Source organism: Tamandua tetradactyla, chromosome 7, assembly GCF_023851605.1.
Source record: "Tamandua tetradactyla isolate mTamTet1 chromosome 7, mTamTet1.pri, whole genome shotgun sequence".
In the NCBI taxonomy this organism is placed as follows: domain Eukaryota; kingdom Metazoa; phylum Chordata; class Mammalia; order Pilosa; family Myrmecophagidae; genus Tamandua; species Tamandua tetradactyla.
In genome coordinates this window covers 172,600,513-172,619,807 of record NC_135333.1, presented here as the reverse complement: position 1 = coordinate 172,619,807, position 19,295 = coordinate 172,600,513, and the positions used below count along the sequence as shown (strand labels likewise).

At 42.7% G+C, this 19,295-nt stretch overlaps 1 protein-coding gene across 3 annotated transcripts in view; it reads left to right on the top strand.

Annotated features, from left to right (window-relative positions):
• Positions 1–18,633, top strand: part of IGF1 (insulin like growth factor 1) — a 74,595-nt gene extending 55,962 nt beyond the window's left edge. For 2 of the 3 annotated variants that reach the window (XM_077111825.1, XM_077111826.1), the window contains exon 4: positions 13,285–18,633. In XM_077111825.1, the coding sequence (XP_076967940.1) occupies positions 13,285–13,344 (60 nt within the window). In that variant the 3' untranslated portion in view covers positions 13,345–18,633. Of the gene's footprint in view, positions 1–52; positions 11,406–13,284 lie in introns of those variants that run through there. The other variant, XM_077111828.1, reaches the window with a different exon arrangement.
• Positions 18,634–19,295: the final 662 nt, after the last annotated feature.

Sequence of the window (19,295 nt, the reverse complement as noted above, 5' to 3'; positions counted from 1 at the left end):
CCTCTCCCCAGGCCTTCCGCAGGGGCCGCGGTGGTTTCTGGGGTGCTTTCAGCATCAGCCCCCATCTTCCAAGAAAATGAAGTCTTGGAGGAGAAGGAGAGGGGGACCAAAGACACGCCCCGGACGGGGACAGGACAAGGGGGCAGAAGCGAGTCAGAGTCAGCGTGACAGAGCAGAGAAGAGGCGAGGAGGGAGATGGGAGTGCAGGCAGAAAAGGAAACCGGCGGAGAGACAAAGTAAGGAGGCAGAGGGAAGGCCAACCAGAGGAGCAGCAGGAGGAAAAGCAGGAGCTGCTAGAGAAGAAATGAAGGAAACAGGCCTGGAGGAGCCAGAAAAAGCCTGGAAGGAGAGTGTGGCTACAAAAGGGGAGAAAATGGGAAAGGAAAATATAATACTCAAGGAAGTCCAAAGGACAGTGGCAAGAATGAAAAAAAAAGAATAGAAATAATAAAAGAGGCAAACAATACACAGCAGCCTCAAGGCCCCCTCTCCCCAGCCCAATGAAGTGAAATCAGGAGAAATATTGAGGCTTTTGTATGGATTTTGAAAGACTTTATATGAATCTATTATAGAAGACTTGCCTGCAGCAATACATGACTAGAGTTAAATATTAGCCCCAAACTCTCAGCAAGACTGAATTGTGTCATAGAAGTTCCCAGATTTGCTCTCCTGCAGTGTCACCAGAGGCTGCGTTTCTTACTCAAGGCCGGTGTTCAGGCCAGAGAACATCCAGTATTTGCCTAAAGGTCTGTGAAGTGACCCATGAGAGGAGGTCACTGAACTGTTTTCTGTACTTTGGAATTAGAGAGAGAAGACCTGTGATGTCTGAGTATGGCCTTCTGATTCCATTGTCTAGAAAACACAGTCATTCATTCATTTGTTCTCCCTCCCTCTTACTCTCTCACACACACACAGGTACACATACACACGCGGATTTTTAGACCTGAAATCCTGAGTTCCTGCTCCTTAGAAACGCTAGGATGTGATGTTAAGAGCTGGTCTAGAAATACAGATGACTTGCTTAGGTTCTAAGCGGCTTCTCCTGGTGAGCAGCAAAGCACAGCATAGAATCAAAGTAGAATCTAAGAAACAGTCCCAAAATGAAAATATGGGACCGAATGGTCACATAAAGTGGTTTAATATTTTTTTCCGCCAAAAGGAAGGGAGTGAATGAGATGGACACTGGATTTCTGGAGAGTAAGGAAAAGCTAAGTAATATCACAGATCTTCTCTTTCAATTCCTCTTGATTGAATCAGGGTCTTCATAGAGAATGAAGCAAAAGGTATTTAAGATCATCTGAGTTGTGAGTTAAAAGAGCTGAGGGCGAGTACAAGAGAGAAGTGCTCAGCCAAGCAAAGAACAAACACGTGGGGTGAAGAAGATGCTAGCCCAAGAAGTGGAGCATTTCATCCAAGTAGCCTACTTTGGAGACGGCATAGCGGAAAGGAACCTTCTTCCTGCCTGGTGTTTGAGGCTCCTGCCATGCTGTTTTCCTAGGATTGCTCTTCCTCCAGTGTCACTGGAAGCCCAGGATCCTCAGATACAATGGAGATGCCCTCGCCTGCAGAAGGTGGCCCAATCAGAGGCATATCAAGCCACCGGGCTGTGGTTCTAAAGTGAATACCGGCTTGTCAGGGCTGACCCCAGGCTGATGTTGGAGCCCGGCTGGCCAGCATCTTAGGCAGGGGACACTGAGTTCTCCTACTAAGCCACCCAGGCCTTGGGACCACCCTCAAGCCCAGACCAAAGCCTCTGGTGGCCATCACCTTAGAGCAAATTGCAAATGCAGGCAGCTCTCAAGGGATCACAGTTCAAAGCAGATTTAGGCGTTCCCATCCCATGGAAAGGCTCCTTGGAGGATTATCTCTTCTTTTACTGATGTCTGAGTCAGTGTGAACTCTAACTCGAGGCTTTGGAAACGATAATTACATATTTACTTTCCTGTCACCAGGAAGCATGCAGTCTTCCCCTAACCCAGAATTATACCCAAAGAGAAGCTTCATTCAAGAAAAACTAAATCAGTGGCTTTAAGAGAAAAGAGAAACAGAACTTTCTAGTTAAAGAATGCCTAACCCCCCAGACCATGTATGAAAGACCACATCTTTCGGGAATGGATTTTAATTCCAAAACAAACATCTTGAATTCCTCCATGTGATTACAGAATAATACAGACTAGGAAACAGGAAGGCTCCGTTGTTGTCTTGCCATGTCCCCGTCTGGCGTCAGTCCCTAAGCACTGGTGACATCTGTCGTGCAGTGCTGGGTAGGGGATGCAAACGAAGGGGAACAGACAAGCAGTGGTGGAAAGACAGACAGAAACACAGATGACCTGCTGAGCGGACATGACTTCCGCCGTGCTCCGCGGACCGTGTGTCCTGAGCACAGAAGGAAGATGGAGCATCTGCTCTATGCCTACTCAAATCTGGCACGTTTGGAATTTCCTTCTACAGCTGCAATGTAAATTGCTCGAGGACTTACTGCTACAGGTGGCGAGTGGCTGAGCACTTGGTAGTGACTGCTGTGTACCTCTCAGTCCCTCAATGCTTTCCTGAGGGCAGCAGAGTAGTAATCATCATTTGAAATTCCATTGTTTCAACCTCAACTGTTTATTTTCAGCCAAACTGATACGTGTGTGAAACCAGTGAGAACATGTAAGATACAATGATCCTGAAATAAATGGTTGAGAAAATAATTTTATTGAGCGCCTGCAACATGCAAACCTCTGTACTGTGCACCAAGGATAGTTATATAGAATTGAGAAACAGTAAAAGCTGGGGGTTAAGAATAGAGAAGGGTGGGCCACGGTGGCTCAGCGGGTAAGAGTGCTTGCCTGCCATGCCCGAGGACCTGGGTTCGTTTCCTGGTGCCTGCCCATGTAAAAAAAAAAAAAAAAAAGAATACAGAATATAGGGTCAGAGTGCCTTGAATCAAAGCCAGCCTCTCTCACTTACTGGCAATCCAGATGCGGACAAACAGTGTAATTTCCGTGCTTCAGTTTCTCCATCTACCAAAGGGGACGGATAATCGATCTACCTCCTAAAGTTGTTGAAAAGACTTGAGATAATATGCATATAAATGGGTGTGTATTAAAATGTAGTCCTCATGCCATTTATATTGCTTATAAAACAGATAGTGCTTATACAAATATATGCTTTCATAGTACAAATTTTGTACACAAATTATAGGGCTTAAACATGTATCTGGCACATGGTTGGCACTATTAAAGTATCAGATAATAGTATGTTTCTTACCTCTGAAAATCTGTGTCATCTGAACACAAAACAGCAATCCCGAAATGGAAATGCGTCTCCTGTCATCAAAAATGCCAAGCCAAGTTTGCCAACACTTTTCAGTGGCGTTGTAGTCGTGGCCCCAGCATATGCTAGGAAGAGGAGAGAATGAGGTTAACCTAAGACCCTTTTTAGCCCAGATAACCCTCGGGTCTACAGATAATTCCAATTTAAATGCCAGCTTGGCTCTCGCATGTGAGGGACCGTTAACTTTTATTGCAAGGTCATAGAATGAACTTTCAGAAAACCACCATTTTTCCCAACCAGTTAAAATCAAATGTAATATGTGTTTTCATTTCATGGTGCCTGGGGAAAATCTAATTGTAGCATGAACTCCAGCTCTTGCTAGTTTTAAGTAAAATTGCCAAAGTAAATAGAAATGTGGGATATTTCCGGACTCACACGGCTTCCGGGACACTTCGGTTTCTAGGGCTCCCGACCCAGTGCCTTTCACAACCATTTGATCTTCTTTCAAGCATCTCTTAAAAACAAACAAAACCTCATATAACTTCAAATGCGTGTACTGTTAGGACATAAGGCTGGAAAAGGAGGCAAGAAAAATGAGCTTCCAAAGAACAACTCCCCTTCTCTCTCCTCTCTCTCCAACCATCAGGGGAAACATGTTTTCTTAGGTCATAAAATGTGTAGTTTCTTAAGTCCATTAGCACCCATCGGGGAATTTGAAGGCTATTCTCTCTGTCTGCCTGTGTGAAGGGACTAGGGTGTTTATCGACGTCCACTGGATACTATGGGGTCGACTTTTAATCCAAGGGCAAAGCTGATAGTCTGGAGTCCAAGCGGAGCCTTTGGTAGCAATGAGAGGATGAGGCATTTTAGGCGAAGCAGAAGCCCCTCTTATGAGGTTTGGAAGATCTACTTTAGAATTCCTCAGCCTCGGTGCTCACAGACCAGACACCAATGCCTCCCAACACCAGAGACAGCGCTTATTGATCTAGGAAAGATAAGTCCACTTTCACAAAAGGAATGGCTGAGGCGAACAAAACTTCCTCAGGGGCCAGTCCACCTCTCAACCTTCAAAGCCAAGATCAGTGTCTCCCGTCCTTGAGGCTCCAACCAAATCCCAGCACCTTTCCCTGAGGCCCGCAGGTTTGGGGTCCCTCTTTCACGGGACTTATGCAACCCCATTTTTATCCAAAAACCAAGCTTTAGAAGCATAAACTTAAGTTTTAACCTCAAGAAGAGAGAAATGGACCTTGAGAACAATGAGGGCTGTGGGACGATGGGTCCAGGAATCCCCGTAGGTCCTTCCAGAGAGCAGCGGGGAGAGCTGGCACCGTGAGAGGGGCTCTGCGACGCCCCAGTCCTGCAGGCGGGGAGCAGGAGGGAGAGAACATGGGGACAACCCCCATCTTTATGTTAGTAGCTAATATGGTTTCAGTTATAAGAACTATTAATCAGGAAACAAAATCTTTTCTTAAAAGTGAGGTTTGATATTTACAAATAAGAATGTTAAAGGTATATCCAACTGGTTTCAATTATAAATGTCCTTGATGTTCATTTGGAATCTGTAATTAATGACAAGAAACAGTCTTTGTGGGGAAAAGGATATTTTTTCTTCTTGCATATGTGTGTATGTGTGTGTGTTGTTTTTGTGTTTAGCATTGTTACAGTCAGTGGGTGTTTAGGGTAAAATGCTTTCTGGAATCATAGGTAAATACAGTTTCCAGGCTTTTCTCTCAGTGAAGGTAAATTCCTCCATAAAATCTAATCATTATTCAGGAATAACTGCATGGTTCTTTTGTCTTCTCAAGGGCATAGGTTCTAGTCCTAAAGCAAATATTATTCAGGAAATAAAAGGAACGCTATTGGAGGGGCAAAAAGAAATTGGTTTTCTTTTTATTATAGCTTCTAAGTATCAGAGCCCTCCAGCCACTCCCACGTGACCTAAGGGAGGAGCTATGCTCTGAGACCAGTAACTTTCACAGAGACCCAATTACTATTTTAAAAGTTTCCAGGCCTAACTCTTGACCCAGCAATCAAGGACCGGTGAGCCCAGCTGGTCTTCCTCCTGTCCTCTGCCCCCGCCCCTACTCCAGGGAGAGACCGGGATCATAGAAAAAAATCATCCAATGTCTCTCGCTCCTTGCCCCTTCCTTAAACTGAAGCCTTTATTTGCTCCGGCATACACTTTCATTCCCACTGGTTCAGATGAAGGGACGCACATTTATTTAGCAGATATGAGGTGTCGTTATCACTTTGGACAAAAAGGGGTCAGTGAGTTGCACTGCCCTCCTTAGCTCCTCTAATTGGCCTGGTCAGAAGCTACACAGGAACCTGGCATGTTAAGAGCAAGATCTGAGGAAGGCTGAGCATGATGGTAACTTCTCTGGTAAAAGAGCTCCAGAGTTTCCAGGGAAAGACCAAGACATTTTGCATCAAACTCCATTGGCCAAATGGCCTGGACTTCCAAGCTGGGATTCATATGCCAAAAGCTTTTTAAAACTGTAAAATGTATAAATGTTCACATGGGGCTTTCTGTCTGGCCAACACAAAGAGGTTAAGTAATCAAAGACCAACCAGCCTTGCCATCTGTGAAAATAGGATGTGCTATTTTCACAGCTGTAGATAACAATTATGGCAAGACAAAAATTCCAAATGATTAGGAGCAGAACCATGGCAGGTTGAGTGTTGGGTAAGGATTCCTCACTGGTCATCTGTACCCTGGGGAATGTGCAGTGTTTATGTCCCGGGGCAAGTGTGGCCTGCTGAAGCGTTCACGAGGCCTTGCAGGTCGGGAAGAAATGAAAAAATACAGCAATCGATACATATTCGGCTTATCGTTGTTACGTTGTCAGTCTCGGTTGGCCTAGGTCACCATTCAATGTCTTGGTTCCTCTCTCTCTCTCTTTCTAAATAGTGGTAACTGCTTCCTTCTTCAGAAGAAGCCTTATGGTGAAGGTAGAGGTGCTTTTGGCACAAGGCAGCAATTCTGTTTTTTAATAACTGTGGACCGGCATGAATTGTTATCACACCATTTGCCATTTTCTGGAAAAGCACTGGCTGGGGCCCAGCACGTTTACTTTTACACACTCAAGCCTCCCATCAGCCTTAAACAGACGCAATCTGTTTCACTTGTTATTGTGTTCATCCTAAAAAGTTCAGAAAAAGCCTTCCATACTTCCAGACTTTCTCTCAATTCAGTGAGGAGGAAAACTCAGAACAGAGCATTTGAATATTCTACCCAGATTTGTCACACACAAGGAATGAGTGGAAGAGGGCAACAGTGTTTCCTGCCAACTGGATGAACTCATCACCATTTCACTGAAATGACACCAGAAGGTAGGGCTCTGGGCCTTCCGTCTCCCCAGAGGGGCTGTAATCGACATTGATCACACACTAGTGCAAGTGTGCTAGCATCGATTGTGCTCTAGATGAAACAATGGGATTTTGGAGACAAGGAAAAAAAAGAATCAAATCCAGTTTTTAGGTAAGAATGTGCTGAACCTTTAGCACTACCAGTAAAATTCTAGAAACTGGTGTTTTGCTTTTTTAAATATCACATTTGAACCTTCAGCATTTCCAAAATCAGCTCGCTCTGGGAAAGATAGTATGCTTACGCTTTTTTTAAATTTAAAAGTGTAGCACAAACAGCTAACTAAACAAGCTGCCCATAAAATCAACACTCTGCACAGCCCGGGACCCTAAAGGACTTTACGACATCCTTCGAGTCCGTTAAAGGCCACACAAATACCTCTCTTCAGCAAGGAACATACCCTTCAGCATTTATTTTCTTCTCTCCTTTCAGATTGTGATTTCTTGCATAATAGGCAGGAATATTGGAAATAGAATCAGCTGGCATCCTGAAGGATAAGAAAGTTGTAAAGTCAGGGTCATCTTGGAATCGATAGGGATGCATCAGTCACTGAGAAAAAGCCAGGCACCTACTCGCCCAGGACTCAGGGAAGCTCTGGGGCCCCGAGGGGCAGCTGCTCTTGCCCCCCACTCAGCCTGGTACTCTGGGGTGTGCTTTGGCAACAACAACAAAAAGCAATAATCATAACTGATCTTTATCAGGCACTTGCCCTGTGCTAAGGGCTGTAGTGAATCCGCTCATTTAATCTTCTCAATAATCCTGTGGGGTGGATGCTATAATTATCCCTTCTACAGATGGGAAAGCGCAGGCCGAGTAAGGCTATATATCTTCCCAAGTCGCCAAGTCAGAATCCAAACCCAAATGGACTCCAGCACATTAGCCACGCACTGCACTCTCTTTTCTGCATTTCTTGGTCGATATTTGCTGCAACACCCATCCCACCCCCACCTGTGAGTTCCCCAGAAGCACAGTGCTGTGTGAAGCTGTCCACACGGAGCACAGCAGAAAGGAGGTAGCTGTGCAGTACTTGTTGCTGACCTGGACCCTCCCACCATGCCTTCAGGAAATTCAAATATATAAACCATTCTCTGGCTTGCAACTCTGTTCAAAGTACTGTCCTTGGGACAAGGGAGAACACAGTGATGGAGGAAGTGTGCTACCTGCCCTCAAGGATGTTACTCCTTAGTGGAGAGACAAGCATCTATGTAAGTTACTCTATTTGCCCTACACCAGTGCTCTGACCCTGGTAGAATCAGGGTGGACCCATTCCACCAGAGTGGGATGAAGCCAGACAAATTGGTATCGATAACAATCAAGCATCCTGGAAGCCGGAGGCTCCCTCAGGCAGCTGTAGAGCACGCTCCAGCCAGGTGAACATGTGAGCGCTATCATGGCCAGTCATAGCAGCACCATGAGCAGGTACTGCTATCCACCCTTTCATTTTACAGAATAGGACATTGAGACAGAGGGAATACAGTGATTGCTGAAGGTCACGCAACTCCTGTGTGGGGAGCTGGGATCCCAGCCAGGTGTAGAAGTCCAGGTCCTCTGAGAAGCAGATTCGATGGGGTAAAAAAAGAAAGGATTTTAGTTGGGAAAATGCCTTTATGGAAGGAAACAGGAGAGAACTGGGAAAACCTGAGCAAAATCATCAGCCTGCGATCCTAGTCTGACCCAGGTGAAGGAAAAGGGAAGAGAAGGTAGAGTGGAAGCATCCTAGACTACTGCGCGGTCGACAGCAAGTCCAGCAGAGCCGTGAGAGGTCCTTGAGCCAAAGGCAGTGAACGGAGAAGTCCTATTTTCTAAGGGGATGGGTCTGCCTTAGAGTCGCCACCATGCTCCTCCAACCAATGTGGCCAGAGAAGAGGGTCATGTTGGAAAAAAAAAAGGCCTCTCTCGCTATAACCACATGAAAGATGGGATGAGGCGGATTCCAGAATAAACAACAGGGTATGCAGACCAGCAACGTGGCCAGTAAATCCACAGCCCCCATTCTTTGTTAAAGAGGCGCCCGCATGCATAGGAGCAGAGGGGCACCTGGTGTTTGGTTTCAAAAGTCACATCCCAAAGGGATGAGTAGATGCTTCCCTCCCAGAGACGAAAGGCTGACTTAACTCTCCTGGAGTTTGAACTTGTGATTCCCAGCTGTACAATTATCAAAGTTGATGCACATCTAAATTGTCCCCACCATGTCACATAGCATCAGACCAAGTCTGCAGTATAGCTGCGGTGCCATCCTTTTCCATAGGTAAAGAGCTGCATGGTGGGCCATCTTTCCAATAAGCCCAGCTGACTTGACCCCACCCCACCCCACCACCACTATTTTGCCCTTTCAGGGAGAAGGTCAATGCTGAGTTGGTACTTTGTGCTGTACAGTAGGCAGCTAATGTTCCATGCTGGACAGCATTTTCCCAGTACTTTTTATAGGATGCCAGGCTTTCTTACAATACTTAAATTGTTTGGAGTGGGTGGAGATGGAAACATAGTCTATTAAAAACATCACTGCTTCCTCCCTGAAATTTAAAGAGCCTATTATCATCCTTCTTTTAGATTATATGTCACAGCAAAATCTCAGAGAGATAGGTGGGGAGAAAAGAAGAGACATGATAGTCAAAGGTTTCGCTTTGGCCAACTCATCACAGCTACTGGACTGAGCTCATGGACTACGCAATGGGTTCCACCTCACTGATGATCAAGGAAGATGCCCCTCCTGGCTGAGCCTCTGCCCAGGCTCTGCCACCACCAGGGACTGTGTGCAGCTGTGACATCACCAACTATTGCTATTGGAAAGAGTCTTGGACTTGGAGACACCACACAACTGTTTGCCTCTTGGAGCAGCAGTGTAGCAGAGTAGCTAACAGTGGGTTCACGAGTCAGAAAGAACTGGTTAAAATCCCAACACCATCACCTTGTCCCTGCAAAAAATTAGGCAACTTCAAAATTCCTTAATGGTGAAACAGGCAAGATTCTAGTACTTATCCCCAAGGCGTGTTACAAGAATTAAATAAGAAAGTATACGCACTTAACGTGCATCATACAGTCCCACCACTTAATAAATGTTCATGTAATATGAACTATTATTTTAGTCCAAGTCTAACGTCCCCGTGTGACTAAACCTTAGCAAGCGTTAGCTTGTTAAATGGGACTGACACTATTCAGTGAGACCATATTGCAAACTGTAGAGCCTTCTGCAAATGTTAAGCAATTATTATTGCCATTGCAATTAGCCTTGGGGGATCTTCTGAATCAAAGGTTGTGGATAGCTTTCCAAAGTAAAGCTTGGAGCCAGGATAACAGCCAAGGGCTAATGGGCAAATGCTAATGTCCTCTTCAGTGCCTTTTCTAGCTTCCTACTTAGCTGTGTATGGTACACAAGGTATGATAATGTGGATCACAAATTAAGCCCTTCTCAAAAGTTGTTGAACTTCTCAGAGGGATAAATCTCAGCAACACTGGTGAGCTGGAGGACCAACATGCTTTTTAAAATACTCTTACCTTACCTGGTTTCAACAAGAAACAAAATACACTCACTACTGTTTTCCTTTCAAAACTTGTCTCGTTGCATAGTAGAAACAGTTTCGGCTGGTTTGTTTGTCTTGGACAAGCTGCTGAAGTGAAAAGTTTTTGCTTGGCTGAATATGGGACAGTTTCATAAGCCTCAAGAAGCACAATGAAGGCGGGTGTCAGCTCTGCCACTGTGTCTAACTTGCTTCCACTGGTAGCCAATGCCAAGGGTGACCGGCATAATTGAATGAGGACAATGAGCAAAACAACAGACAATGGAGATCAAGTCCCTGAGTACTTTTGTTTTGTTGCCTCTCCTTGTCTGTAACAAAGAAGTCACAGGTGAGAGTCTGGGAAGAGGGCCAAATGCAAAGGAGACAACCTCCCGGCCGGCTGTGCGCGTCCTCCAACTCACACATGCAGGCATAGGGACCCTTCTGCTGGAGCAAGTCAACTTTACTCCTGTGACTTTCAGCCCACGGCTTTGCTTCACTGCTGAGACTGGCCCAGAAGGAAAACAAGCAGAGGATCCCTCTGTGCAGACCTCCCCCTTTACACTTTCTGCATTGAGGGAAAAGAAAAAGAATCTCTGTTGGAGACCAAAGATAATAGCTACGTGGTTGGCCGTGCTCACCTCAATCCTTTTTGCTATGGCTATCGTGAATTCAATGAGTGAAGCATAAAACATACCTGAATGTTTTCTTCCTGAATTTTGAAATTATTCAGCTTGAGACTAACACTGAAGATTAAACACTTCATGAAGCTTTATTTGGATTTGTTGTCATTTCACTCTTGAGCATTTTTTCCATTTGGAAATTATCCAGATTCTTAAAACTCTTTTTTTCTAAATTGGTATGCCTTTTAAACAGAAGAGAAGATAAAAGTCAATTTAGTATATTTGGCTTCTTGGTAATTCGGTTAGTAGTTTGGCAGAAAGATGACATTCTTAATAAAGAATTTAGGGTCCTGGAGAGCCACATATCAGCAGCAGGGTCCACTGAGAATTAAACAGATACAATTCAAGGACTTGGAGAGCATGAATAATTCTACGATGTAGCCCATATGTTTTTCTTTCATCTGTCTGTAAGAACTCCTACAAGATAGCAGGATGGCATGTAATATTAGGAAGACAAGTTCACTGGCTGGTGTCTTAACCATGAATGTTTTGTACAGCACAAATGCATGGGAAGTGCACTTGTAAAAGTTGTGTGACATTTGGGGAGAAAGTGTCAGGATTTTAAACAGACAGCATTTCAAGTTAACCTGTATAAATATCTAATTTATTCCCGGTGGCTTTCTTGAGCAGCCACTGATCTAGATGTTTTAGTCACCGCTTTTACACAGTGATGTCATCTGCTTGCCCTTCAGTCGGTATGCGGCATGGGCCACCAACTTGAAATGCTAACCAACTTTCAGGAAGGCTTAGCTTAGCCTTGCTGCATTCTATGCAAGAAAGATCACCAGATCCCTCTGGACCTTGGCCACTGGGTATTCTTTCCAGGTCATGGCAGCTGATTTCCAGTTTACTGTGGAAATACATTAAAAGTGAAATAATAACTACAAGAAAAATGTGAAGACTTGATTCTGCAAATCAGCAGAGAGTCAATTATATTCCTTCCTTGGTTCATTCAATGAGCTGATTCCACAGCATCAGTTTTAGACCCTTCTGCCTTCTCTAGCCTGGAGTCTCAGGTCTAAGTGAGCTCTAGAATCCCTTAGCACCTAACAATACGGTGACCGTGTGAGGCAGCCGTGACCTTAGCTGGAGGGAACAGGCTGGCAATCCCGGCCGCCCACGTGAGGAATCTTGTTTTGGGTCTTGAAGAAGCCTATTCTGGGGAAGAGAAGACTGTAGCTCTGAACTCTCCCTGTGCCACAGGTGCCCACACTGTCCTCCAGAAAAGGACCCTGGGGCCAGAGGTGAAACGAAGAGAAGCATGGTCAAGTTCATGCATGTGAAGGCCATTTCCTCCTGGATTTTATCTCAGATCTCCTTATTTGTCTAAACTTTACTGTGGAAAGACATTAAAAGTAAAATAATAACTACAAGAAAAATGTGAAGACTTGATTCTGCAAATTAGCAGAGAGTCAATTATATTCCTTCCTTGGTTCATTCAATGAACTGATTCCACAGGTATGAATTGAGCACCTGTGACATCCTGGCCACTATTTTAGACACTCTGCGCTCACAGAGCTCAGGTCTAAACAGAACCTGGTGCTCCGGTGTGCACGGGGGGTTCGGTGGCGGAATGCGCGCCTTCCAGGTGGAGACCGGGTTCGATTCCCGGACCATGTACCCCTCACCCCACCCCCCCTAAAAAAATACACCCTGGTGCTCTTTGGACAACAGCTTTGTTTGTTGATGAGTGAATGATGGCACCAAAGCAAGGTACCCAGGGTTTTTAGTCCAAGAATGGTTACTTTCCAATAAAGGTGAAATAATAAAAAAGAGGAGCAAATAAAATAATATTAATAACACCTAATACTTATGTAGTGCTTATCATGTGCCAGGCCTATTGAAAGTGCTTTTACATCCATGATTCTTTAATCCTCAATCCTCTACAGTAGGTAATACTGTTATCCTATTTTATGGGTGAAGAAGCTGAGGCACAAGGAGAGTGACACTTGCACAAGTTTGCATAGCTAGAGAAGAACTAAGGTTTGAGTTCATAACGATATGTCAAACCAAAAATACATCCAAAATTTTACAAATTCTAAACCAATTACAAAACTCCCCTGTCTTGTATTTCTAAAACTCTCTCTCCTGAGGGGGGAAAAGTACAAACTACAATAAAACCACAGGAGATGATCCCAGAATCGAATTTTTTTTTTCTCATTAAGAAAAGATGTGACAGGCCAGAAGGCAGAATGCTCAGTTCCCCTTCCTTCGATGAACAGGTGCTAGAGGTGGAGGCATAGGAGACACAGTTTGCTGTGATTATAAAGCCACCCGCGGTACCGGTGCCGTGATAGTACACAAAGCATCCTGGGAGAGTTAGCCTGTCAGCCTGGGTCCTTTCCAGAAAACCTGGGGCTGAAGTTGTCTATTAGATTGACTCAAAGTAAAAGATGTACAAAGTTGAGACCCAATGTTAGAAATAGATGGATACATAAAACCTCAAAAGTTAATGTCACCTTTTCTCCCTTATTTACAGGAAGTGCATTTGAAGAACGCAAGTAGAGGGAGTGCAGGAAACAAGAACTACAGAATGTAGGAAGGCCTTCTAAGGAGTGAAGAACAACCCGTCACCGGTGGGATTCTTTGCTCTGCATAAGTTATCTGTCAAACATCGGAAGACCTACCAAAAAGTCTGCTAATATTTCAAAACATGGGCATTCCCCCCAATGCAATACGCAAGTAAACATTCCAATATTGTCTTTAGGAGTGATTGTTCAAAGCTTAGCACCTTGCAAAAATGGTCCTGGAGTTGGTAGATTGCTGTTGATCCTGTATCAATAATGTTTTATAGAGGAAAAATATATATATCTTAGTCCCTGCCTCTCAAGAGCCACAAATGCATGGGTGTTTCCTAGATCCAGTTGCACTAAATTCGTCTCTGAATCTCGGCTGTTGAAACCACTACTTCAGCAGCCTGTTCGAAGTGGTTTTATTCATTTTTTTCTTATTTGCACTTCTTTCTGCACAACACAGGCTGTTTGTTTTACAGTGTCTGATGCTCGTTGTCTCATCCCTGAACCCCCACCCCATCTCCTCCCTACCCCATCTCCTCCCTATTTGCTCAGTTTGGCCTCCTCATTGGCAGCAAGCCGTCCTAGCACACCGAACTTTAACCCACCAGGTTCCACCTGTGGTATTTGTACCATATATAATAAGTTGGATGCATTTATTTTAGACAAACAAAGCTTTATTTTTCCACATCTTGTTAAAAACAGACAAGTAGTTGCAACTTTGAGGCCAATAATTTTTAGGCGCATGTTTTAAGCATAGAAAGTCTCTTAAACGCTCAACAGTTCTTTCAAATGATGAGTTAGTGTGCAATCTGATAGCAACTTCTCTCTTTTTATTTTTTCCATATAAAGCAGTATGTAAATTTAGCACAACAGTAATACGGAATATATCAAACAATATGTAAAACTCTTGTTTTTTTAGTACAATGGTGCTATTTTGTAGTTTGCTATATGAAAGAATCTGGCTAAAACGGTAAAAGGTGAAAGCAAATGAGAGGGGAAGTCCAGAGCCAAAAATGACACAGAGGGAAAGGGCACTGTAAGATCCAGCCATTTGGGAAAGAAGGCAAAGTCCCCCCAAGTATGCCTTCCAAAAGGACCTGAAGACACCAAAGCCCACTGACACAAGTTACATTGACGAGTCTAAAGAGGAAGCTGTGGAGTGGAAAAACCAGAGGCTTAGGAATTTTAATAGTCATGGTTTCTTTTTCTCACTGAAGAAACAAACATCTGCCGGCTCTGCCATAGACTCACCGCTCTGTGACCTTGGGCAAGTCACTTCACCTCTCTGTGCCTCAGTTTCCTCATCTGCAAAATGGGGATAATATGTCATCTACCTACCTCACAGGGGTGGTGTGAGGATTACAAAGCTACAGCTTCAGATTTTTATCCTGGGTTGCTCTGAGGGTGCAATGACAGAGGCCTTGAGTTGCTGGGATGAAGCACTTCTATAAACAACCCATTCACAGCATAACTAGAGAATTGATTAACCAGAGGCTCCTGGCTTCCTGTTCCTTGTCAGTGAGGCTATCTAAACAACTCTACAGCTTTTTTAACACTTTCAAAATACATTAGAAACATTTGATTTGCAATTGTACTTTGAATTTTGCATTCAGATTCATGAATACATAAATCATCGAAAAGTAAGAAAGAAAAAGAGGAAAACCAAAATATTTCTACAAGTGAAAGGGTGATCAAATTACTGTACTCATTAGAACTCACTGACTCTTCCAGGCAGTTACTGTCTAAATAGCAATACCTATTTTAATATTCGAAGAATACATTTATTCCTTCTCTTTGGGCAATATAAGAAAAATGGCAGTCACAAAGCTCCTTTCCTGAATGAATTTCACTCCTACCATAAGTTGAGTACATATATATACACTTACACATGTATATAATATGCATGACTAGAGTTGCTAGTTGATAGGCAAAAATTTCCTTCACGTCAGCAAGTTCCCCATATGTCTAGCGAATTCTAACTCTCTGTGGATGTGTCTTAAGCTTTCAACTGAATGTTGGCTCTTAGGAAAGTTCAGGGATGAGGACATGAGGATGTGGGGACCAGCCCCTGGCAGCCCAGAGAAGGTTTCCTACCTGTGGAGCATGACTTTTTTAGAACAATAATCTTCCAACATTCAGATCATTTTATCTGCTTTAGAACTTTGGGTTGAAAAGCACCCAGGGTTGATCGTGCAATGCCATGTTATCCTTTATATTCCTGGAAAGTTTTTATGGAAAAGAAAAATGATGTCATTCTCAGCTTTCCTTCCACTGGCTCACTTCAAGGCTCAGAGGCCAGAAAATACACCTGGGTCTCTGGAGAAACATCTGAGGAGGCCCCAATGAATGGGTGCCCCTGCTCAGTCCACACACACCTTCACCTGTGCACACAGCATAGGTTGAAATGGGGTCTCAGACTGATGAGCAATGTTCTGTTCACTACAACAGATGCTAACCAGACAAAATAAGTCATGTTTGCCCTCCACTTGTGTCCCAGATATATCAATTCTTCAGAATGGGATGCTGAGTCATCCTTTCCAAGATGTCGCCTTTGATGTTTATTTTCCCAGTGTGTAGCTTACAAAATACTGACTCCCAGCAAAACGCTGCAGGTGGTCTTCTGCAGACTCGTGGGCTTCCTGGCATAGTGGGATATGGCCTTTCTAAGAATGTCCATGACTTATTTCATTCATTATGAATTCTAATCACAGCCAAAATTCTCCCAAAGAGGAAAGCTTAAAAATGCAAAACCAATATTATCTGTCTTAACTTTTCCCAACACATAGCCCTCTCCACCTGGATCATAAATCAACTAATTAAAAATTAGTTATACCAATCCACAATTTCTTTCAAATGAATAAAACCTAGAAGACAAATTGATGTAAACTCTGAAAGTTGGCTGATCAGCATACACTATAGCAGAATGACCCTGAATTGATAAGAAGCAATACCTTAAAACTTCCCAACTCAAAACTTCACAAGCTGTGCTTTAAAATTATACTGTTTTAGAATTTAAAAATGGGGCCATTTCATGATTTTTATGAAAAAACCCTAAACACTGATAAGAATGAGCTTTCAGCTTATAGGTTTATTTCCAATTTCATCGACGATACTTGATACGTATCAAATCTTCTGTGCCGAATTCCCCAAGCAGTATAGTGGTATTATTTGAACATTTTAATGTGGGGAGCCACCACTGAAAAGGTGAATTCATCTTTCCATCAGAATCCATTCTTCTAAGGATAAAGAAAAACTCTTCTGACACCCACTATACACACACACACACCCTAAGAGCCAACAGAACGCAAAGAAGAAATTGCTTCCTGGAAAATCTTATTCAAAAAGTAAACTACAAAGACCGGCCTCCTTTGAGAATTCTTCCCCTCCTTGCAATGTCAGTATTTGTGTAGATGAAACCAGGTCATGCGCTGTGAGTCTAGGATTTCCCTTTGGGAAAGGTTTAGAGTGGAAGATGTAGCATATTTTGCTTTCCCATTTATTGTTTGGCCAGCTAAGCCATTGTGGTGCTATTGTTTCTTTAAGAAAGTACTTGACTAAAAAAAGAAAAATGAAAAAAAAAGAAAGTATAGACATATTTTTTTAAAGTATGAAAACAACAATTCTATAGATAGATGGCTTAATAAATTAGCATTAGGTCTAGCCACCACCATCTTTCAACTTTTTAATCACTCACAAATAGTGTATGTTCACCAAATTGTGAGTTTGGGGGTGCAGGGGCAGGAAGGAGATGGCAATTTTTTAAAGTTAGAAGGCTCCATTATTTTGTTGCCTCCCAAACTCAGCAAAATTAGCAGTGTATTATCCAATCTGACACCTCCATCAAGAGCATGGAGCACAAGTGGGAAAAAAAAGGGCCTTGTAAACAAGTGGCAGAATTAAAAAGGTGATTACATCATTTTTTGATTTTGGGTGTGTGTGTGTGCTCTGCTCTAAAAAGTCTTTCAGTAAGTAGAGAGAATAAAAGCACGGAAAAGAAATATACGATTCGCCTGCTAAAGAGAACTTCTGTCACATCCCCTTTGGGTAATTTTTGGGCCTAAACTGGTTTGTATAAGATATTTTCCCTTCCCCTAAACATCCAAAGAGCTCTTGCTCTCATCAAAAGCAATTACTGATCTCACTGGGAAATGTTTCCTTGTGAGATGGGGGTTATCTACTGATAAAAGAGAATTTATGAGAAATCGTTGAAAGAGATGGCTAACAATCTGTGAAGCTTTTTGTTCTTGTCCTTGTTTTTGTTTTTTGTTTTTTACTTTATACAGTCTTTATGAATATCTTAATGGTCAGAAAATGACTTCGTTCTCTTCTTTTTTATATTGAAATGAGGGATGATAAATTAAACCCACATAGACTCTTTAAAACTATAGGCTAGATAGAAATATATGTTTGACTTGTTGAAACTATGATCAGACTATTTAAAATGTTTTTGCTTTTTTTTAATCTTAAAAGATTGTACTAATTTATTAGAAACAGAACCTGTTTGGCTTTCTTTTCATAAGAAAGCGCATTCCCACCTAAACCCTGTGGCCTTTCCCATCAAGGTTTTCAAAAGATAAATCTGCTTAATTTTATGGCATCATTTAATTTAAAATAGAAAAATTGCAATTCTCTATTCCCCTCCCCTGCAGTAATCGTAAGCCCAGAATATGAGGGGGAAAGAACAAAAATAAAATTTTGTTCATTCTTTGTTTTGTTTTGTTTTTTTCAGCGCTAATGCTTAATCTTTCAGTACATTTTCACTTATCACAATTTTAATATTCTAAAAGACTTTCCTGTTAGGTGTTAGAAACTGATACATATATATCTTTTGTGTGTGTGATTTCTATTTAAAGAAAATAAAAGGAGCTGAGAGGACTGTCTGAAGCTTTAAGTGCATATGGTACAGGATAAAGATATCAGCAACACTTTTTTTTTTAAGTGAAAGATGAGCCAGAGGCCCAGGGGATGTTTGAAACTGTTTTTATTCCTTCTAGGTCTTATTCTTGTAATATTCACCTCAGAATTTGAAAGAGGGCTGACCAACCTAAAACCCTGACCTTTTATAGAACACACATTTAATTTCCCTATTAATTGTGCTTTTCTCTGGGGAGTAGGGGTGAGCTGGGAGGGCAGTGCAGGGCTCGGGAATCGAACCCGTGTCTTCCACATGGCAGGCAAGAATTCTACCACTGAGTCACGAGTGCACTGCCCGGTCCCCTATTAATTGATTACACAATGCTATTAAGCATGGTCCTTCTCACTCCCCATTCCTCAAAAAACAGCTTTAATTAAAGAAAGAAAAAAAAAAAGAACACTGAAGTCCAAATGTCACTGCCCAACTGAAATATGAGCTTAGATGGAGATAAAAGTTTTCCTACTAACCCCTGCTGAACCACCTGTCACCTTCAAAATGACCTTTCATAACCCTTAGAATCTGCCTTTTAAAAAAAATTTTCCCGGGCCTACTGCATTCTAAAAGTAAATATTACTTGCTTTCTTTTGCCTGTATTGCACTGATGTAAAGTCAAAAAATGAAAATAGAACTCTAAAATTTCTTCCAAGCCACTCACCAGCCCATCTCACCCACCTATAGCTGTCACTTGTCAATCCCTTAATCTGATTATGTTTGAATATTTATCTTGTACCTGCTGCTAAATACACTGCGGGGGGGGGGGGCTCTGAAACCTCAAGCTGTCTGCTCACATCTCCCATCCACGCCTGTGTACCACTGATGTCTAGTGTAAAGATATCAAACCCTTTCCAACATCATGCAGCTTGTATTCAGTTTACTTAAAGGTTTCACATCAGATCTCCTTTTGCTAAGAGAGTTAATGAACTCTGAGAATTGGGATTACATCATGTATTTTGCTTCATAACGGTTTTAGCACATTTATAGGCCAAGTGTGATAAATAAACTTACAGACACTGAATTAATTTTCCCTGCTACTTTGAAACCAGAAAATAATGATTGGTT